Source organism: Chroicocephalus ridibundus, chromosome 2, assembly GCF_963924245.1.
Source record: "Chroicocephalus ridibundus chromosome 2, bChrRid1.1, whole genome shotgun sequence".
Taxonomy (NCBI): Eukaryota; Metazoa; Chordata; class Aves; order Charadriiformes; family Laridae; genus Chroicocephalus; species Chroicocephalus ridibundus.
Window position 1 is genome coordinate 166,498,445 of NC_086285.1, and position 23,926 is coordinate 166,522,370.

Below are 23,926 nucleotides of genomic sequence, written 5' to 3' on the forward strand. Positions count from 1 at the left end.
GGGGACGGATGGAGGAAAGGATGGGGGGAAGGAAAAAGCTACAGAAGCACCCTACTCCAGCTTCACATTACAAATATAAAAAAAAAAAAAAACAACAACAAAAAAAACCCACAAAAAAACCCCAACCCACAAAAAAATAACAACAAATACACAACCATAGAAACCCTCTTTCACTGTGGCCCATCATTTTCTGTTATCTACCTACCATTCTTTGCCACCTGAAATCAGCACCAGCAAAGCTTTATACGATCAATACACGTCCTACCATCATTAATCACCGACAGAAAGGAACAAAACGAAGTGAGCCTAACAAAAAAGTGTCCCGCTATAAAAAAAAGGACAGAAGAAAGGGTGAGGCTAGATCAGGGGAAAAAAAAATGAAAAGGCTGGGACAAAGAGAGATCTGCAGCAATTCAAAACAAACTCACAGTCCATCCTGCAGCTCTTGAGTATCATTTGAGGTCCCCAGAGATCGAAGGCTTCTTTCCAGAGAGGTCACTGTCAACAGCAGAGTAAGAAACGATAAAGCAGCAGTACACTTTTCCAGAGAAAGAAAAATATTGGATTTCATTCATTTGCTTGTCTTTAAATTTTATTTTATTTTTTAAACAATACAATGAAGTAGCATTTGGACAAGTAACTCATGAGACAAAGGGGACAACACCTAGCAATAGCCATCACCCCAAAAAGGATAAATTGATCCCTTTGGATGCATAAATGCTGAACCCATGTATCTTGTGCCATGACGTGATGGGTTATGACTCTTAATAACAGGAAGAAAACCTCCATCCCATGGGCTTTGCACAGATCTCTGACGTACCAAACTTTCTAAGTCTTCATGTTACAGCAACCATATGAAATTCCCAGGGCTGGAGGCAGTTGTGCTTTCTGCAAGGAGATTGATGCAGCACTCTTGGGAGTGGGAAACCACTGCTTATCCTCCTCAGGAGGTCCATGCCTTGTGGCCCCACAGAACTGTGCATGGAGCATCTTCAGCTGGAAACGTGCCCTCAATGGAGAGGCAAGAAATTGCATAATGACTATTAATTGCTTTGACTTAGCGATTAAGAGGCAGAACACTGTTGTCCATTCTGATAGCTTCCATCTCATTGGTCAAGATTTTAATACTCAAAATCTTTTCTATGTTTTGGCTCAGATCATAGAATCATAGAATCATAGAATCATAGGGTTGGAAGGGACCTCTGGAGATCATCTAGTCCATCCCCCCTGCCAGAGCAGGGTCACCTAGAGCAGGTTACACAGGAACATGTCCAGGCGGGTTTTGAATGTCTCCAGAGTTGGAGACTCCACCACCTCTCTGGGCAGCCTGTTCCAGTGCTCTGCCACCCTCAGGGTAAAGAAGTTCCTCCTCATGTTTAGGTGGAACTTCCTAAGTTCAAGTTTGTGCCCATTGCCTCTTGTCCTGTCCCCGGGCACCACTGAAAAGAGCCTGGCCCCATCCTCCTGACACCCACCCTTTAAGTATTTATAAGCGTTGATAAGGTCACCCCTCAGATGTCTTTTTTCCAGACTGAAGAGACCCAAATCCCTCAGCCTTTCCTCATAAGAGAGGTGTTCCAGTCCCCTAATCATCTTTGTAGCCCTCCGCTGCACCCTTTCCAGCAGTTCCCCGTCCCTCTTGAACCGGGGAGAAAGATGAAAAGGGGTACTTCGCTGTGATCTGAGCTAGAGAGCTTCTTGGGCTTTTCCATTAGGAGAGGAGAATACTCTACCCTAAGAGCAGCTGGAAGTGGGAAATATGGCTTGTTTTGCAATACACAGTGACTTCAGATTTAAGAAACGCATATGTGTGTGTGTATGTGTATGTAAAAAAGTGGTAGAAATCTAGGAGTACTATCACATTTTTGCATCCTTGAACGTTCACTGTCTCAAATTCACTCTCAAATTAACAGCAGGTCACTGCTTTTGGACTCACCATATCAAGTATGCAAAGTACTTCAAGATCTTCCACAATGGAAGATGCCAAATGAGTGACATTCTTAATATTTACATGTGGGATTTTCTCAGGATGTTTCCAGTGAAAACTCGTAACTCATTATCAGTCACACTTCAGTATTTAAGGAAGGAAAAAAGAATAGATTAAAAATGTCTCAATTATTTCCATAGAAATTTCAGAAATCCTCTGTTTCTGTGACTCTGCAGATTTGGACTTGGCCTGTAACTTTGAATAAGTCACTAATATTTTTCCACTGACAGACAAAATCCCCTTTTCTCTTTTGGGCTTCTCTTGGTTGACACCAAAAGTCACCAAAAGTATAAAAAGCAACTAATGTGCTTGGACAGCATGAGTATTCAAAACAGGCTTGAATACCACCATATATTTTCACACCGCTTGTTAGATCTCAATAACAGATTTTAGTGTAGATTTTGGCAATTCAGTGAGTAAAGCCTCAAGGAATTGTCCATAACTGAGCTAATAATTATTATTCTTTGCTGGACGCACAATGTTTTAAAGAATATATTGAGAGTTTTCACTTATAACCATTTGCTTCTCTGGGAGAACAGCATTGATCCTGCAGAGAATCCCACTGATATTATAATTCCCTCTCTTCCCCCCTCCACAATCCTAACAAATGGATCTCCTGTGCAATCGATACACTGTCTGTTTCAACGACAAAATTTTGCATCATCTAAAAATACTTCTGGACCCATCAACCCTTCAGGACAAAGCGGAGCGTGGTCCTTGGAGAACAGACAGCAAGTCCAGGTAGAGAAAGCCCTTGTGTGAGCATTGAATTAATCTACGAATGTGTTAATGTCATGTGTGTAACTCCAGAAGGGAAAACAGCAGCTACAGCATCCAGGCATCTTTCTAACCTGGGCTGCAAAATCAGAGCAATTCAAAGTGAAAGCTACTCTGCCGGCATCTTCCTACAAATGAAGAGGAGCTTGATGGAAGACAGATCTGATACGCAGGCGGTTCCCTGCAAAAACAGCTCAGATCTTTGCTATTGCCTGCTCTGGAGAAGAACAGAGTAGGAAGCAGTTTTCCTACTGCACAAAACTGTTCAAGACTTCACACACACGCCATTTCACACCGAGGCGAATCCAAGAGCTTTCACATTTGTTAAATATTTTGGAAAACACACATAGATGCAAAAGAATCTGAGACAGGAATGCAAAGCGCTTGTCAGTCAGGTGAGAAAATGACTCAGTTTTGAGTCCTTATCTTAAAATTTTAACTAATCGTTTAACTCGAGCATAATATTTACACACTTACATAAAGGTCAGTTATCCCAAAAGGACAAGATACGCACTCTGGAACAGCCAAAGGTTGGCATTTGGTATGGTTGTTACTTGGGAAATAGCAAAACTGAGACTCAAACTTAGGCCTCCTGGATCTCAGGGGGACTGAGCTGTTTTGGGATGGATCTAGCTTGATTTGGCCTAGAATCACTCTATCAAACTCTGTGCAGCTCCTGTGCTGGATATTGAAAATCCCTCTCAATTTACCAGTTCTGACCACGTGAGCATAAACTACCAAAGGAGCAACATGTCAAGCTGTGCTGAAGAGAGACTGTGAAGCCAGTGTTAAAACAGATATCTTACTTTAAAAGCCTTGTACACTTAATTTTTAAGAGGCATACTGTAGTCCTCCAGGATGAGGCATATTCAGAAGAGATCGCTGCTGTTGGAGCTGCACTAATTTACATAAACTGAGAGTTTGGCACCAGTTGCCTATGCCATTGCAATCCTTAGAATCAACGGGGGATAAGAAACCATCCTGAGATGGCAATGGAGACCTTATCACACCTGGGGGATGCTGAAAATCCTTCGCTCAGCCTCTCAGATCAAGGTAATGGGACTGTGCATGGCACCAACCTGTCACAGGGAGACATTAATGAGCAAGTAACAGGAATTAGAGAGGGAAGAGACCCATTAGAGCATTCAGGTTCTCCATCTGGCCAGAACAGGTCTGATTCCTCCAGTATATCCTCCACTGATCAGCCCTCTAGACGTGATGCACCAAACCAACCCCTTTTATAAGTGTTATTTATTTCACTTATTTATAAGGCATTTACTCAGAGGCGGCTAAAAGCCGTACTTTGAAAGAAATGCAAAACCTTCATAAAAATAAGTAGAAAAAAAAAAAAACATCAATAAGACAAATTCAGCCACTACTTGAGCTTATTTTTGTGGTGGGTTTGTTTTGTTTTGGTTTTTTTTTTTTCCCCTGAAAGGGAAAAAACAACTGAACAAAACCCCCATAAAACTCATGCGAGTCAAATCACTATCAGATAAACTTCCCTACGCTCAACAGGGACAGCGCCCAAAGAATTAGGGAGAAAGAAAGCAGATGTAAAGAACAGGAAAAAGCTCCTTCTAGCCCTGGAAACTTCTGTAAGAGATGGGATTAAAAAAAACAAAAAACAAAAACCAAAACAATCTTTAAGCTCATGACCTGGCAGGAGAGTGATCCAGTAGCACATAAACAGAACCAACTATTCTGGCTAAGACTTTTAGTTAACACACGAGGAAGATGTCAATTTTCAGAGCAGAAAAAGGGAACAGGAAGCATTTATACGTGAGTTCAGGCAAGATCAGCTCAGAGCTGCAAAGATCCCCCTTAGTCAGAAGGCAAGCCCTGAACTGACCAAGAAGAATTTAAATCACTCCAAAGGCCCGGATTTCTGCAAAAAGTGTAAGGGGAGAAAAGAGGGACAAAGGATGCAACATTTATTACTTTTTTAGTGTTACTCAATAGAAATCAACAATGCTTTAAAATCCCAGTACCAAGTTGACTTCTTGTTTCATTAAAAATAGTCATTCCCCAAAGACAGAAAAAAATATAGGCAAAACTGCCGACAAGCTGTCATTTTGGGAATTCAATCAGCAGAGGCATAGCTTGAGGAGCTGATGACACCTTTAGCACCCTGAGGGAGAGAAGAGCATTTCAAGTGCATGGTTTGGCCTCCAAATGCGTTGGGGAACCTGGAAAGCCCCAAAGAGGCCAGCGTAAGGCAGGAAAAGAAGGAAAAGAGGAGCTGTGATTTGATTTATGCAATCCTGAAGGACATTCAACACGCCATGCTTAGCGCAACAGGAATACAAACCATCATCTGGTGAACATCTGCAATACCGCTTGCATGGTGGTACAAAAACAACAGCACTGGCTTTTGCTATGTGCTCTGAGATGGAGCTTGCTGGGTTTCCTGAGGAGACCATATGGTACAGCTGTACAGGGCAGAAGGGATCATGGACATCCTTTCCCATTTTATAACCCTACAAAGTTCTTTACCTACTGTGGATGAGCTCTGCAAAACCTTAGCAGTACACTCAGCATCCCTCACCTGAAAAGCTGTACCCACTTTTGGGGAAAAAGCTATGAAGAAGCCACACACAAACTGAATGAAAATTACTCTAGCAGACAAAAAAGTAATATGGGTGGTGAACAGAGCAACAACAGTAGAGTATCTCATGGGCATTTCTTCAACCTAAAAGCACTTTAAAAGGCATTATAAATTCATAGATTCATAGATTTTAAAGGCCAGAGAGAGCAATTCTGATTATCCAATCTGATTTCCTACCATAAAATTTTGCCCCATCACTCCTATATCAAGACCGTAGACTGTAGCTGGACTAAAGTATATCTTGTAAAAAGACATTTGAATCTTGATTTACAGCTTGGAAGCAATGCCAAATCCATCACGTCCCCTCAATAAGCAGTTCTAATGGCTAGTTATCCTCGTACAGAAAGATTGAATTTGTCTAGCTTTCACTCCTATCTCCTGATCTCGTTATGTGCAAGAATGTTAGATTAATGAGCCCTATGCCATCTATTTGATGTCTTTCTTCCCAGAGAGGTACTTACACACCATGATCAAGTCGTCTTAGATGTCTCAAACAGAAGTTCGGATAGCATGTATTTTAAAGTCTGATTTGCAGATTTCAAACAGTTGTCATAGCTCTTCTCTGTACACTCTCCAATTTTGCAAAATAGTTTTAAGTACAGACACTGTCATTACCTGCTTCACAGACCACTCAATACAGGCAACTCTTAACAGAAAGCACATCATCACGTGCTCCGTAACACCTCAAGAGGAGAAACAAAGACCATCGGAAATTGCTCAAAACCTAATTGAATGGACTAATGCAATTCTAACAAAGAATAAAAATAGACATTGGATTGTGGCATTTCAAAAAAGATGCACCACTCATCCTAGAGGGTTTCTCAGGATAGACTCCACTACAGCAGGAGTTGTGATTACAGCACAGAGACATATGAAGTCAGCCCTAGCCTGGCGAGTTTGGGTATTAATAGCACACCCAAACTTGTGAGCAGGTTGCAAAATGTGAGTACGTTGCAAAACTTCACACAGAGCCCTTGGTTTGGTAGCAGAAGTGCTACTACCATTCATCATTACCACTGTCAAGGTAAAACAGTGCTGGAGCAGCTGAAATTCATGCTAATACAGGTATTGCTGTGTGTTATAATATGATTATACATCCACCTGTAAGCAAAGTACCGGTGATCACAACTGGGAAGTTCAAGTAGTCACAAGCCCAGGTGAAGTTTTCTCAAGGAAAAGCTCAGGAAAAAGGGCATGGGGGTCCTGGTGGGCAACAGCTTGAACATGAGCCAGTAACATGCCCTTGCCACAAAGAAAGTGAAAGGCATCCTGGGCTCCATTAGGCAAAGCATTGCCAGTAGGTCAAGGGAGGTAATCTTCTCCATCTATTCAACACTGGTGAGGCCACACCTGGAGTGTTGTGTCCAGTTCTGGGCTCCTCAGTACAAGAGAGACAGGGACATACTGGACAGAGCTCAGCAAAGGGCCACAAAGATGATTAAGGTTCTGGAGCATCTCTCCTATGAGGAAAGGCTGAGAGAGCTGGGACTATTCAGCCTGGAGAAGACAAGACTCAGTGGGGTTCTTATTAACGTATATAAATACCTGAAGAGAGGGAGCAAAGAAGATGGAGCCAGGCTCTTTTTAGTGGTGCCCAGTGACAGGATCAGAGGCAATGGGCACAAACTGGAACACAAGAACCTCCCTCTGAACATCAGGAAACTGAGGGTGACTGAGCACTGGCACAGGTTGCCCGGGGAGGTTGTGGAGTTTCCATCCTTGGAGACATTCAAACACCATCTGGACGTGGTCCTGGGCAATCAACTCTAAGTGGCCCTCCATGCGCAAAGGGGTTGGACAAGATGACGTCCAAATCCATCCATTCTCTGATTCTATTAATTTCTCCACCTTATGCAGTGCATGGTTGTCCTTCACCCCAAACACCATCAATCCCACCACTGCTCTCCAGTATCCCAGTGGACAAATATCACTGTCAACCCAAAGGTGACTTTCAATGGCTGAATTTCTCACTTCTTCATCTTCCGTGTGAAGAAAGCTCTTGAGCTTGTAGTATCCAAGCAGTTTACCAAAAAAAAAACCTATGAATAACAAGTGTTTTAAACAACTGTTTGTATAATGCATGTATTAGTCACTCCTATGAAAAATAACAAAAAATAAATAAACATGAAGTGTGCATTTCCCATTTTACTTTTAACCCATTCAGAATCATTTTGTTTGTGCAGGAATTGATATTTTGACAAACTACTGAAGAATCATAGACTCATACAGGTTAGAGGGCATCTCTGGAGGTCTTTAGTCCAACCTTCTGTTCAGAGAAGGTCCACTTAAGAGCAGGTTGTTCAGAGTCTTATCCAGCCCTTAAGATCTTGAAGGATGGAGATCTCACAGACTCTCTGGTCTCTTGTTACACTGGTTGACAACCCTGCTGGTCAGAACATTTTCCTCATATTGAGTTGGAAGGTTCTGTGTTTCAGATGCCCTTTGCCTCTTGTCTTTTCACCATGCACATCTGAGAGGCTATGGCTCCACCTACTCTACAGTCACCCTTCAAGTATTTACCAAAAAGATTATGATTTCTGTTAATTCATGTTCAACTTGCGGTTGACCAGTACCCCCAGGTCTTTTCTTCAAAATAGCTTTATAGCCAGCCAGCACCCATCCTGTCCTGTTGCATAAGGTCATTCCACCCAAAGGCACAAAGAAAAGTGTGAATAATTATTTTCCTTCCAATTTTACAGGAAGCTGGGCACTGGAATAACTTCATGGAGCCTACCCAGAGCCTACTTTGTTTTCAGGCCTTCACCTTCTGGGATAGCAGAGAGCAGCAATGAGGCTCACAGTGCTTGGGGCAAGGTACATCCGTGTTGCAGCAAGTCCTGATGAAGGTGATGATTGTCGAAAGTAAACTCAAACCTACCAATTCCTTGTAGTCAGAGAAAAAATGGTGCTTGAATTTTCCTGGTAGATGGAGTATACACAATTCCTCTAAAGAAGACATGACTACAGGCCCAGTCAGCCTGACCTCAGTACCAGGAAAGATCATGGAGAGGATCATCTTGAGTGAGCTCTCACGGCAAGTGCAGGGCAGCCAAGGGATCAGGGCCAGACAGCATGGGTTTAGGAAAGGGAGGTCCTGCTTAACCAACCTGATCTCTTTCTCTGACCATGTGACCCGCCTTCTGGATGTGGGGAAGGCTGTGGACGTTGTCTATCTGGACTTTGGGAAGGCCTTTGACACTGTCCCCCACAGCATTCTCCTGGAGAAGCTGGCGAATCATGGCATAGACAAGTGTACTCTTCGCTGGGTTAAAAACTGGCTGGATGGCCGTGCCCAGAGAGTTGTGATTAATGGGGTGAAATCCTCTTGATGACCGGCCACCAGTGGTGTCCCTCAGGGCTCAGTTTTGGGGCCAGTTTTCTTTAATATCTTTATCGATGATGTGGATGAGGGGATTCAGTGCACCCTCAGTAAGCTTGCAGACGACACCAAACTGGGTGGGAGTGTTGATCTGCTTGAGGGTAGGAAGGCTCTCCAGAGGGAGGGACCTGGACAGGCTGGATCGATGGGCCAAGGCCAACCCTATGAGGTTTAATAGGGACAAGTGCCGGGTCCTGCACTTTGGTCACAACAACCCCAGGCAACACTACAGGCTTGGGGAAGAGTGGCTGGAAAGCTGCCCAGCAGAAAAGGACCTGGGGGTGCTGGTGGACGGCCAGCTTAACATGAGCCAGCAGTGTGCCCAGGTGGCCAAGAGGGCCAACAGCATTTTGGCTTGTATCAGGAATAGCGTGGCCAGCAGGAGCAGGGAACTGATGGTGCCTCTGTACTCGGCACTGGTGAGGCCTCACCTCGAGTGCTGGGTCCAGTTCTGGGCCCCTCTGTACAAGAGGGACATTGAAGTGCTGGAGCGTGTCCAGAGGAGAGCTACCAGGCTGGTGAGGGGTCTGGAGACCAAGTCATATGAGGAGAGGCTGAGGGAGCTGGGCATGTTTAGCTTGGAGAAGAGGAGGCTGAGGGGAGACCTCATTGCCCTCTACAACTCCCTGAAAGGAGGCTGGAGAGAGGTGGGGGTTGGCCTCTTCTCCCAAGTGAATAACGACAGGACCAGAGGAAATGGTCTGAAGTTGCAGCAGGGGAGGTTTAGATTAGATATTAGGAAGAATGACTTTACTGAAAGAGTGGTCAGGCACTGGAACAGCCTGCCCAGGGAGGCGGTTGAGTCACCATCCCTAGATGTATTTAAGAAACGTCTAGATGTGGCACTTCAGGGCATGCTCTACTGGCAGAGACTGTAGGTTGTTTGTTTGTGGTGGTTTGTGGTCTTTGTGTGTGGGTTTTTTTTTTCTTTTCTTTTTTTTTTTTTTTTTTGGTGTGTGTATGGTTGGACTTGATGATCTCAAGGGTCCTTTCCAATCATGAAGATTCTATGATTCTATAACTATGTTTTAGAAGTTTTACTTCACATCCTTCTTCTAGGAAGGATTACTTGCTACAAGGACTGGGGCTTTATCCCTGGGACATGTGGGGGAATAATTACAGAAATAAGGAAGCACTAAGATCCTTTCACTACACCTAGACCATCCCTCTCTGTCATCCAGTTCACAAAGACACAGACCAGCCCAGACAGAGAAGCTGTTCAGGTGATTCAGAAGCAATTTCAAGGTCTACTGTAAAATCAACACCCTGCAATTTTTGATTCTTGTCTGACACTAGTGTGTTTTAGAACTGGGATACCATGACATTAACCACCATTCAGCAATGTTACTTTATATCTATCTGCAAAATACATCTCTGCAGCCCAACCTAACAAAACTCATGAGCCAGAGCATGCCTCCAAAGAAGGGAAGCACTCGGCATCTCTAGGGTCTGGGGAGACAGGAGCAGGAATAGCATCCTCACTCAGTCTACAGAGTGAAGAATAACAGAAGAGTTATGGTGTTGGTGTTTTCATAAGGGAGATTGATGTTTTGCAAGGTCATATGAACGCAGTAGTGCTGCAACACACCAGAAAATGAGTCTGGCTTGTTCCACCTTTCTGTGCTCTAACTCTCTATTGTAACAGATGACACAATTAAAAATAGAAAAGGATGTGGTCTCAGCAAGGATTGGAATATATCTGTGCCTGTTTAATGGAACATATGGTGGAATATTTTTACATCTTATAAAGAACTGTGTATTGGACATGTGATGGTGCTCATGAGATGCAGCAGCAGAAAAACTCCATTAATATCTGCTCCCTGACAACAGGAGCTGCCATGCACTGCGTACACGCACACAAGTCATCAGCAGGACAGCACACAATTGACTAGGAAACCTTTCATTATACGCACCATTGGAGTTAATTCGGAAGACATTGGCTGAAGTCTCCTGAAAAAGTTCCTGTAGTTCACTGGGATCAATCTGGGTGGCTGTGAAGACAAAAAGGAAGAAAATATGTTAATACTGGAGACCACCAATTGCTTTGAAAGGGGGTCCCAGCTGATCCTTTGAAGGGGGATGCAGGTTCCTCCTCCCTGTAGAAATTTATCCCAAGTAGGTGGGTCTGATGTAGCCTTACACAGTGTTTGATGATGCAATGTGTACTGTTTTTTGCCTATACCTACTCCAGCATCATCAGGACAGTAAAGACGCTGCTGCATTGATGATGAGGCAGCATTTGTAGGAATTATTAGCAATTGGAATATAAATGAATTCTGCTCATTTATCAAGTGGGAGTATCAGAGCCACAAATGAATGAGAAACCGCAAGCACAACACCACTGTTAACCATCACTTTCCAGAGCAGGAGGGCATGCGAGCAGATAGATACTGCCTTCAGAAAAGGGGAGGAAGCAGCAAGCAAAGTGCAACTGCTCCATGGGCTCAAAACCTTTGGGGCAGGAGGGAGATGGGAGCCCAGATGGATCCTCCACACTTTCATCTTCCAGCCCCTAAGAGACTCTCCTCTTCTTCCTATTTCTTCCTGATAGCCCAACTGCAAAGGTCAATGAGTCAACTCCAGGAATAGCTATTGCTACTGCCAAGATGACTTCACTCAGCTTCATTCCCAAGGACCCACTTTGGTCAAATCTGCCCTAAAAGGAGAATCCTGAAGTGAGGGTTTGATTGTTTGGAGTTTGGGGGTTTGATGGTAGTTGGATATTTTTCTCTCTTTTTTTTTTTTTTTTTTGTTAGCTTCATTTCCCAACTCTAAACCCTGTGAAACTATCACGAACTCCTCCACAGCTTCATCATCCCCTGAGAATATAGGCAGAGAAGGTTGGACTTGGATATATTACGGAGAACGGATAGACCACTTAAATAAGCTTTAAACAGGCATTTGGGTTTTGATTGGTAATAGTCACCAGAGAAACACTCATTTATACCTATATCTTTGGCAACAGTTTTATGGCAGCAGATTTACAGCAGATTTTCCCATGGTTTAGCCTTATTCCACCTCCCACCTGGTTCAGTTTTTGCAGGTTTCCCAGAAGCTGCTCTACCTGAAACTTCCAAGTCCAAAAGCTCACCCACCCGGCACACTACAGCACATTCAAACGGCCACTGCTATTAGCAAGTTGCTCCTCTGAGCTGAAGCATTATAGAAACTCAAACAGGAGCTACGATTAATATTTTCAAGCCAGCAGACTGTAACTATGACATATTCCGCATCCCCTAACCAGATTTTCCTAAGCTGTTAAAACACCACACTCCCAACCTGCATTTGGAAAAGCAGAAAGTCATCAACAGAGCAAGGGGAAAACCAGGAATATTGAATAAAAGGAGAAGCCCGCTTGATGCACTGCTCAGGTTGGTCCTGAGGATGCATCCCCCGGTGCTTGAGGACAAGCTCCACATCCAAACAGTGCAATCAGGGGATTTTCCACTGCTTCTCACACATCTCACCTGCAGCAGCACTTGCATGAGACAATTCAGTCCTGTGCCTGCCGTAAATAAAGTCCTCGATCAGTCTATCAGGTTGACACAAATCCAGGGCATTAAATGGTCTTTAATCCAAATGCACAGGGGCTCACTCCTAGAGATTTTCCCACTCTTCTCATCCTGCAGTTCCTCCTAAATCAGCTGTCCCAGACACTCCTTTGCTTTATATATGAGGCTATATAACACAAGAATTTAGCTTGGGTTTACCTGTCCCCCAGGAATTGCAGTTGTTAGTAACAAGATCCAGCTTTCATTTAATCTTTGACAAAACAACAGCATAGGTTAAGAGTTTTTAGATATTTACTGACTGCACTGACCTCAGTTGCGGGAGATTTTTTCGTGCCAACTTGATCTGGGTTAATAATATGGGACAATGGGTAGTCAGGACATGGCTTCAGCTTGGCTAAATTTCTAATTACCTATGCTGAGAGGACTGTACCACACATTTTGTGAAAAACTGAATTTGCCTCAACAGATTTTTAGCCTGGCCCAGCGATACTGAGTTCTTACACACTTACGTACTTTGCTGAATGAAGCCTCAGATGGACCATGATGCAATCAAACTGGGGCTGGAAATTCCTTTAAGTCCTCAATTATAAGCACCCAGCAAGGAACAGTATTTCATTAATCCCCCCAAATAATATGTACTGCAGACTTCAATGTGTTCCCACCTGGAGACACTCCTGCAGATTGACAGCATCCAGTAGGTACCTCTGAGGAGTCATTTAAAATGCCAAAACAACACCAAAAGCAAAGATGAAATATGCCAAATGTTGTAAAAGGTGGGAGAAGCACCAATTTCATCGCAGGGACTGTGCACACTGCATTTCTGAGTCCCTGCAACACCATGAGAAACACTGTGCATCCTGAGTTGGTCCATAGAGTTAAAAACTACACAGAAATTCAGGTGCTAATGTGGGTGGGTGAGATTTTCCCAGCCTCCCCTGGGTGGCCATGGGGAGACTAATTTGCTCACCCTATACCGTTTTTCCGTAATGCAAAAGAGAAAAAACACAGCAAGAAAACATGTGAGGCTCATATTCAGAAGACATGGAAATACCTAACTTTTTAAGCCTCACCACATTTACTTTAGCCAAATGCAAGATGACTGTGAGATGATGAACTCCCCCTCGAAGGCTTGAAATTTCAATCCATAAATATCTACCAGAGAGCACCATATCAGCCCCAAACCTCAAACAAGTGCAAATTAAATGGGAAAAAAAAAAAAAAAAAAAAGCGAAGGCAGATGCAACATTTGACCAGAATTTCCAAAAAAATTACTTTGAAAATGCAATGTTTGGAGAAGTCTTATCTGAGAAAATTACACTGACTCTGGCTTGCAGTTTCCTGCCCCTGGACTTTAATTTAATGTTACAGCATGCTGCCAGTTCTGGTTTTGGTTTGGTTTTGGTTTTAGAAAAGAAAAGAAAATAGTAACAAGGGGGTTGTTTTAACTGCTCCAGTTTCAAGCTTCCACACATCAAGCAGAGATGTTGTAACTATTCATGGAGGATTCAGCAGTTCAAGTGGACAAGCAAACAATTTGAAAACAGCAGCAGAAAGCAAAGCAAAAATGCATCTGTACTGCCAAGCTACGTGAAGACATACTGACTGTGAAAGAAAGTGAATGTGCAGTACATCTGTGTCTAATAAAAAATTAAACTTCTTTGACTACATAAAGCGAGTGCTAAAAATTCCCCAAGAAGGAGTACGAGGTTGCTGATATCCAGTAAATACCTTGCACGCCCCAACACTAATGGAGTCCAAGGCCACAACTGGGAAAAGATGACTTTGACTTACACTGTGGGTTCTGAAAGCAGTGAAGAGTTTGTGGTGGATATGTTACAGAATCCTGCATGCAAATCATTTCTCCTCCGCTTCCCTAACTTGATATTTCCAAAAACATTTTTACAGTTTCCAGTTATTTTCCCATTTGCTTTCCAGCAGAATTCCCTTGGCAGGAGACAGGGCAACCTGACTTCCTCTGCTATCAGCTCAACCTTCACCTAGCAAATGGCGATGACCTGTTATATTTATTTCAATTGCTAAAACATTAGCATCTAACACTGTCAATTCTGATATTTTCCTACTGTTTCTTAATTCTTCTGTCTGAAAAGCTATAGGTGGGTGGACCAAATGGAAAGGGTGGGCTTGCTCTACCAAAGCAAAGTGTTTCTATATGTGTTCTGGACAACTGCAATGGGAGACCTCAGCTGGCGACGTGATATTAAGGATTTGCAGCTTGAGATGGAGCCACTGTCTCATAACCCACCTTGTTGCACTCCTGGAAATGCACGCATTGGCTTTTCTTTTTGTTGTTTTTGTGCTTAGGTTTGCACCAAAAATCCCTTCCCTTCACAAGAAAAATAGTTGCATCCCACCACGTGATAACTGCATGTGCGCACTGTGAGATATTCCTTGTGCAATGATGCTGACAGTGCACTGAGGAGGGACAGAGAGGGAGGAGGAGGAGGGGACATCACTGAAGCCAAACAGTCCATCAGACTTTGCTGCCTCCTCCCTGCCATTAACCACTCCCATCTAGTCATCCCAACAAACTGCCTCATAATAAACCTTGAAGGGAATATGTCCACTAGTAAATAAAACAGACCGAGGGCACAAACCATATTTTATTGTTAGCTAGCTGCCCAGCTCTGTATTGCCAAGAAAAACTCAGGAGTTGTTTCGGGGATGGTTTATCCCAGAAATCACTTCCTCTAGGCAAAAATCAGTGAGACCACGCCAGGTTTAAATCCAGACTTGCAACACCATCACACACCTATCTGCTGTGTGGAGGTGGTATCCTGGGCTCTCTGCTACCCCTAGCTCTTTGGGCCAACACCAAGACAAAAAAAAAAAAAAAAAAAAGGAAACTGAATTATAGAATCATAGAATTATTTGGGTTGGAAAAGACCTTTAAGATCATCGAGTCCAACCATTAGTCTAACACTGCCAAGTAACCAATAAGCCATGTCCCTCAGCACCACATCTACCCGTCTTCCAAATACGTCCAGAGATGGTCACTCCACCACTCCCCTGAGCAGCCTGTTCCAACGCTTAACAATCCTTTCAGTGAAGAAATTTTTCCTAATATCCATCCTAAACCTCCCCTGGCACAACTCGAGGACATTTGTTCTCATCCTATCTTGTTACTTGGGAGCAGAGACCAACACTTACCCTGTTACAATCTCCTTTCAGGTAGCTGTAGAGAGAGGCTGAGCACCTTAAAAATCCATACAAGCCTCACACGTGATTTTTGCAACCATTATTCCAGTAGAGACTCAGAGTGCTTTCCTTCCCATGTTTCATTGCAGTTATAATCCCCAATTTATCATACCTCTGACTACAGGAGACAGTTGGGATGAGGACTGGGCAGTGGAGGGATGAGGTGTCAGGGCCTGGAGCAAAATATAACCTTGGGGCTCATGGTCTGCTTCCCCTCATCCTGCTCAGGAGGGAGAAAATGCTGCCGATGCACATGGGCATTGCTGGGGCTCTCAGGTGCCATGACAATCAGTCATTAGCTCAAACCATCACCCACAGCAGTTGTGGCAGGAGAAGGAGAAATCTGAGTGAGATGGCAAGTGGAAATGTCTTTCGGTTCCTCTTCAAGACAAGCCAAACGCGACACCTGAGCAGGCTTATAGGGTCTTGTCTCTAGTGATCTGGATATAATTAATGTCCAAAGGGAAAAGCTGGAGGTCCAGGACAACATGCATGGTAAAGGTATCGACAGGAACATCCTTTCACCTAATGTTAATGAAAATTGCCTGTGTTCCCCACGTTAATCTTCTTTACCTATTAATTATTTCACACTAATTTGAAGCTCCTAATGGCTTTTTCTGCAGCCAGGTGAAGTCAATTGCCTCCCTGAACTCAATTTTGTAGCAAACCCAAAATAACTCAAAAGTTGCAGAAAAGAAGAGGCAATAATTACAGTAACTGCAATAAAAAGGGAAAAGAGGAAAAACAGGACGAGCATTCAATCTTTCTACTTATAATACTTAACATAGCTGTAGTAAAGCAGCTCAGAACCTCAGAATTGCAATGCATTTATCCCCCATACACCACCAAGAGCTATGTCTGTGCTGTTAAGAGAGACATAGATTTCTTGCACCTGTGTCTTTGCTCATTTGAAAATCTTAACTAAAGTTATAAAATCATCTTCTGCTGAAAAAAAACCCCAACAATTTTCATCAGAAAGTTACTTGGTATCCAAACTCCTCCTTTGCACTCTGAAAGTCTTGAAAGAAGTAAATTGGAGGTAGGGAGCAACCTGCTCACTATGATCCACCCTAAATCCTCAGTTTATCAATAAGGATTAAGCACAATGGGCACTACTTGTATTCAAGTCCTGTGACTTAATCCCTTCACAACCCACCTGGACAGACAAGTCTCACCCATCAAGCACCTTCTTCTTTTTCCGGGAACAGGGGACCCATTGGAAGGTTCTACTTCCCCCCCTTGAAGACCTTTCACCGTGTTCACCTAAGTTATCCAAGAGAGTAACTCTTTATTGAAGACTATGATCCACAATGAGAGCCATCCACCGCTGGCACTGGGAAATAGAGCTCAAGGGAGAGAAACGGATTGATTTCTGGCTGCTGGCCCAAGAGTAAGAGATCTACTCTGGAGAGAAATGCTGAATTCAGGTCTCTGTTTTAGGGTTTTGACAACAATTGATAAAAAAATGAAGAGGTGGAAGAAGATGAAGGGGGTAAAGGAGGAAAAAGAAAGAATAAAGACGAAGCAGCAGCTTGTCATGGGAAAAATAAAATGCTACAGAAAATAGACAAACAAGAACTTGGTGGATGCGCAGACACCTACACACACACCAGGTAAGTCCTCTAGCCACCAGAACTCAACAGCTTTCCAGAGTGCTTCTCCCTGTGGACTCACTGGTTTCTGAGACTACACTTTATACCAGCCCTCAGTCTCTTCCACAGTGAGAACGCTGTTTTCGTCTTCAGCTGCATTTCCATTTCATATAAACCATGGGAACCCCATTTATCTTTATGACTTCTGCTCTTCTGTTGAAACTAGTCAAAAAAGATTCAACAAATTCCAGCATAGAAAGGACTGGCTAAGAGCACGTTTGGACAAGGCTCCTTTCCTCAAGGAAAAGAGCTTAAAATAGAAAGGGAAATAGGAAGGGAATGAAAGAAGCAGCATTGTGTCTAATGTTGCAAAGTTGCACCTGGCATGCAAGTTTAGGAGGTTTTTATTTCCTCCTGTTGAAGTTTGAATGAAATAAGTGATATAGGGAAATGTAAGCAAAAATCACACTCATCAGGTAATATGCTTTTCATCAGCATTGGAAAACGTGACGCTGTTTCATGTGGCAATGCTCAGAAGCTCTTTGTTATGGATTTATGCAGTGACTTGTACAAAAGACCTGGGTCTCCTCAGCATGGCCACGCAATGAGGAGCCACTGAGGGGATTACACTTTTAACAAATGGGATGAAGCCAGTGTTTGCATCAATCTTCTTCCAACCCCCATTCTCACACAGTGGGGTCAATGTATTAAAAAAATTCAATTACCTATGGGTTAACTCAGGGTCTCTGTTTGCATGAACACTTATAAACTCCTGCTCAGTTTTTTGAAATCGCCTTCCTGGTTTAGCCAAGTTCTCCTGAACATACAAAATAAAATTTTCCTAGTTTTAGAAATGAGCTTTACCTGAAGGCATCCCACCATGTGAAAGGGAGATGCATTTAGGTAGTGAAGTACCTGCCTCCTCCTCATCTCCACAGGGAAAAACCAAGACACCAGGAGGTCTCTCACCTTGCAGCCTTGTCGTAAAGAAGTACCTTACTCCTGCCTTATTTACCCACCAGGTGCACTAGCAGAAAAAACATAGAGAAAATGAGAGAAAAAAAACATATCTACTTTAACAGAACAGATTTTTTTCCTTTGAAAGACCTACCATAGCTATGGCAAGTTGACCATGGGAGACAGAGATTTTATAATTTCTAATCCAAGTTAAGTGCAAGGCCCAAATTCAATGAGTGGACAAGACCAAGTAGGTAAAGCAGGCAGGGAGAATCATTTCAGGTTGGTAAGGATCCCACCTAGGCATGCATTTTTTTCTTAGGCTTTCTGAAGCAGACTTTCAATTCATTAACCTTTTTAAAGCCCTGAGATTTGGGCTTTAGTTAACATGTCCCCAGAGAAGTAACTGCAGCACACGGTGTCCCCAGCAGAAGTGTTCCTGGTAGAGCTAGTAAGTTTTAACTGGAGCTCAGCACAGCTCTTTTCTGGAAGATCCTAGGAAAAAAAAATAAGCTATAAATATATATACAATACATCTCTCTGAAAGGAATAATAAATACAGAGCCTGTCCCAAGGAAAGCCAAAGAAGCCAAGGAAAAAGGCCATTCAGACAAAAGCTTCCCATGTAGAATCATAGATTTATAGGGTAGTTTAGGTTGGAAGGGACTTAAAGATCACCTAGTTCCACCCCCCTGCCATGGGCAGGGACACCTCCCACCAGACCACGTTGCTCAAAGCCCCGTCCAGCCTGGCCTTGAACACCTCCAGGGGTGCCCAGCCTCCCTGCCTTCCCTCGAGGGAAACCTCCCCCTGCAACTCCAAACACAGCACCAAGTCCTCAGCCACAAAAAATGCAAATCTGTGTACACACAGGAATCAGTTCATAGAGAAAAAAAGAAACATTAGTTATCTTTTTACAGTGCAATCAAGATTCAATCAGATTTACTTTGCATTATTTCTAGTTAAGATGTTTTTATTCTCTTTTGTTTTCTTCTTTATCATATATGCTAATAAGAAACTTCTGAAGAAGAAAGCGACAAGACATTCTAGGTGCACAGCTAGTGCTGATGTCTTCTCAGCCCTGCAGCTCACCCTGCGTGTCCAGGAGAGCATGACTGCAGACAGTACCAGCATATCAGCTCATGTATAGGGAGCCTGGCCAAGGAGATTTGCAGCTGTGTTGACAATAGATTGTTCAGCTTTGCCAAACCACTTTGGATCCATGTCCCAGAGGGTACATCTCCACCATTCTCAAAGCACCAGTGAACAAAATCAGCCTCCCAAACCCACCCACACAGTATTAAGGCAAGCAAGAGATATATCCAAGTAGTCCACCAAAAGAAGTTATCTCTGGAGCCAACCCTGAGATGCACACATTCATTCCATCCCAGAAAGCCACCCACATCCTGGACTGCATCAAAAGAAGTATGGCTAGCAGGTTGAGGGAGGTGATTCTACCCCTCTACTCTGCTCTTGTGAGATCTCACCTGAAGCACTGCATGCAGCTCTGGAGTCCTCAACACAAGAAGGACATGGACCTGTTGAAACACGTCCAGCAGAGGGCCACAAAGATGATCAGAGGGCTAGAGTACCTCTCCTTTGAAGACAAACTGATAGAGTTGTGGTTGTTCAGTCTGGAGAAGAGAAGGCTCTGGGGAGACCTTATAGCAGCCTTCCAGTACCTAAAGGGGGCCTACAGGAAAGATGGGGAGGGACTCTTTGTCAGGGAGTGCAGCAATAGGATGAGGGGTAATGGTTTTAAAGTGAAAGAGATTTAGATTTAGATTAGATATTAGGAATAATTATTTTTTTTTACTGTGAGGGTGGTGAGGCACTGGAACAGATTTCCCAGAGAAGTTGTGGATGCCCCATCCCTGGAGGTGTTCAAGGCCAGTCTGGATGAGGCTTTCTAGTGGGAGGTGTCCCTGCCCATGGCAGTGGGGTTGCAACTAGATGATCTTTAACATCCCTTCTAATCCGAACCATTCTGTGATTCTATGATTCTGACCCCACCAGGTACTGACTCTTGGCCAAGTAAGGAGGTATCCTCCTTGGTGACCACCACACCATTCCATGTGGCCAGATCTGGGCAACAGCAGCCCTGCCCAAATTTGCTCCAGCTCTGAAGGTAGACTTCACGACTGAACAGCAAAGCTATGATGGAAAGCCTGGAGAGACTGCACATGCAATCTTGACAAGAAGCAGAGAAATCCCAGACAGTACCAGAAACAGCATTAGAGAAAGTTGCCCAGAAGATGGGACAGCACACAGTAAAAGGGGTGAGATGAAGCAGAAATGCTGGGCAGAAGCTGCTTCCAGCTCATGATGGGGACGGAAATACCCAACAAAACCCAGCAAAAAAGTCCCAACCAACTGACAAACTTTATTAGATCACTACTCTAACAGTTTCTTTTAATTTATTATTAACAAGTTCCCTGCTTTTGCAAGGGAAATACTAGAAATATATCAGATTTTTTCCAGCAGGAAGTTACAGTTTCTGGTTTTCAATCTTCTCAAGCTTATTAAAGACGCTAGCGAACGGTGGTTTGAAAGAAACCTGATATTCTCTACATCTGCATTAAACCATATTGCTAGTAAATCTGTTCTCATCCTATGCTCCTTTTTAGGCAGCAGTGAAAAAAATAAAAATAGAGAACAACCAACTAAGCAAAAAAAAACAAACCCTCACACTGCCTTCTAATTTCTACAACAAGAAAAACAGCAGCTTGTGTTGAATTAGTAGAAGGAAACGTCAAAGACTACAAGACTATTACTAGAATAAAAAGCCCATCACTTCATGGCCGCATCACGATGGCTAAGAGGGATTTGAAGGTCAGGTGAGCTTGGCAGCCCATGGGAAACAAGTTGGTAGGAGTCTCAGTCCTGTTTCACACCCTGAAATCTCTATAAAATTAACAAAGTAATTCAGAGGGGAATGGAGACATCCCATTTGCAGAGGTGTTCTTGTCCAGACAGGAGAATTAGGGAGAATGTTGATTTTCCATGAGGGTTAACTGCAAAACAGACTTAAAATTTTAAGCAAAATTTTAAGAAGAATAAGTGCAGAGTGGAACCGTACAAAGGATTAAGAAGCTGCTAATTCTGGCAAACTGTGGAATTTTGGCTTTGGTTGGACAGTTTTACAATTAAGAGTTTTTCTCCATTTTTACGCAAAGGGGAGGCAAACTTTAAAAGGTTTTGCATAATTTTGACGTATTACCAAGGCACAGTTAAGTAGCTTTTAAATAAAACAAAGCACTTTTTGATTCATTTTTCTTTGCTGGTAGTGGATTAGGAGAGAGTTAAAAAGACAATTCATTTTTGATTGAAATAAATCAATGTACTGGAAAATAGCAATTCATTTGTGAAATTTCCCTATCAAATCCCATTGCTTCCTGCTTTCCAAGATGGAAAGTCTAATCACGTTCCCTTCTTCATGCTCCAAAGCAGTAGCAGAAGCAAGCGTTAAGGCAGTGCCTGTCTGTATTTTTAACATAGACAACACAAAAGATGAAGAATTCAAATATTTTTGAAATGTTATTATTTAAAGATTTATTGGCGATACAAATTACAAAATACTGTTTTTATTTTTAAACTAGCTCTTAATCAGTCTCTCTTCTGGTCTTATTAATGCACTCAGCACTAATTGCCTTAGAAAATATCTTTTAAAAGAAACAGGCTATTAATGAGAAAATGGAGATGATTTTTTTTTTCTGATTAAGTTCATGGGATGCAAGGAAGTGGTATCAGAAAAATCAGCAATTCAAATGGAAGACAGAAAGCTTTAAAAATATTACCTTACTGCAGTTTTTCAGTTGAAAACACCCAAGTAAATAAATTTTGGGGTTTTTTTCACTTCTTGTAAATTATGGATTCTGTAAACAAAATCCTGAAATGTAAACTCAGTTACCAAAAAGACCACCAAAGCATATTAGATAAAAGATTGGTAATAAAAATGTGTGATCCCAGAAAACAATATGTAAAATTCATGAGATTATCATTACTACCACTGTACCAGAGAGGCTCCAGGGCTGGGATGAGTCACTAATCTAACAGGAACAACGACAAAGATGATACTCAGTGCTTCAATAGTGGGGACATTATTTTACCCCTGTACTCGGCACTGGTGAGGCCTCACCTAAACTACTGTGTCCAGTTTTGGGTCCCTCACTACAAAAAAGACATTGAGGTGCTAGAACACGTCCAGAAAAGGGCAACGAAGCTGGTGAGGGGTCTGGAGAACAAGTCTCATGAGGAGCGGCTGAGGGAGCTGGGGGTGTTCAGCCTGGAGAAAAGGAGGCTGAGGGGAGACCTTCTCGCTCTCTACAACTACCTGAAAGGAGGGTGTAGAGAGATGGGAGTTGGTCTCTTCTCCCAAGTTGGAGGTGATAGGACAGGAGGAAACGGCCACAAGTTGCACCAGGGGAGGTTTAGATTGGATATTAGGAATAATTTTTACACTGAAAGGGTTATTAAGCATTGGAACAGGCTGCCCAGGGAAGTGGCTGAGTTGCCATCCCTGGAGGTATTTAAAAGACAGGTATACGTAGCTATTAATGATATGGTTTAGTGATGTTTTTTCTCAGTGATAGGTTGATGGTTGGACTCCATGATCTAAAAGGTCCCTTCCAACCTAGAGAATTCTATGATTCCATGACACTTAGATGGAGATGAACAGTGGTGTGGGAGAAAGGAGTGCTCTCCTCGGTGCTCTGGCCACTGACACCCAATGATGTCAATAAGTCTCTCCCCAGCCTCTTGGCATTTGCAAGTCCATACAGAAGAAGAGTTCTAGGAGAACAAGAGAGCACGTGCATTAGAGCTCTGGAGGAAAACGATGTGATGCTGGATGCCCAAGCTTGCTTCAGGGTCAACTACGCTTGTTCTAGCACAAGTTTGAAGAAGCTTGGGAATAGAAAACACCTTTTTTCCCCTAACTCCTTACCCTTCATCACATCGCTTGTTGGTCAGGACTAAAATTTCAGACCATCTCAAGGGTATAGAAGACAAATTGCACCTGCAGTAAGTAAATACAACATTCTTGGAGAACCCCTGCAGCACCATGGAGATCTGCACAAAGAGTTTTTACAAACCGGAAGCCCCAGAGAAATTAAATGAGATCTGGGATGACAGGATAGCAGAAATTACCAAAACAGAGACAAAGTGGATGCAATGGGAAACAGCGACCCAGCAATGCAACAGCTGGTATCTGTCTGCAGGACAAAAAAAGAGTGTTTTGCGGATGAACAGTAGTGCAAGTGCTGAAGAAGATTTCCAAGTTCAGAACAGAAGTAACCAAGCCTCCTCTTCTGGAGAACTTCAATTCTCCAGCAAAAAAGGAGCAAGGTAACATACTATACATCCCAAAGAGAAAGGACAAAGTGCAGTACACCCTTTGCCATTTATTGGTAGTCTTTAGCTATATGTTTAAATAAGAAAACTGCACTGATAATTTATGCGCTTTCCCAACATTTGCTGAATGGAGGAAGGAAAATTACTTTTGTTTGCCTAAGATTAATGATAATAGAAACCATCTGGCCCAAGGAACTAGCTCTTTTGGAAGAAATCTTAAAACCCATACAGGGTTTTATAATCTATAGGTACAAAACCCCACACACCATGCAGGGAAGAAGATGAAATACCATCTGCTACCATCTGTTTCTGTGGGACACTGTGTGCAGATCTGATTTTCCATATTTTATGGGATTTTCCAGTGGTCAGCAGAGGTTGTAGCAGTGGCCATAAAACGTCCTGTTTCTTGTTACACAGCTCCTGCTACAGTTATTCACTAGAAATGACAGACTAGTACAAATGACATAGGCTCAGCTCTCTCCCCCTGGGATTCATATGGACCAGATTTTGAGTTCTCTGACCCTCTGCAAGTTACTGGCAAACCCT

The 23,926-nt window shown here is 43.0% G+C and overlaps 1 protein-coding gene across 6 annotated transcripts in view; it reads right to left on the reverse strand.

Moving 5' to 3' along the window:
- TSNARE1 (t-SNARE domain containing 1) overlaps positions 1 to 23,926 on the reverse strand; it is a 527,930-nt gene that overhangs the window by 340,011 nt on the left and 163,993 nt on the right. For all 6 annotated transcript variants that reach the window (XM_063327627.1, XM_063327626.1, XM_063327622.1 and 3 more), the window contains 2 exons: positions 10,665 to 10,742; positions 429 to 498 (listed from right to left, as the gene is read on the reverse strand). In XM_063327627.1, coding sequence (XP_063183697.1) covers positions 429 to 498; positions 10,665 to 10,742 — 148 coding nt within the window. The remainder of the gene's footprint in view (positions 1 to 428; positions 499 to 10,664; positions 10,743 to 23,926) is intronic.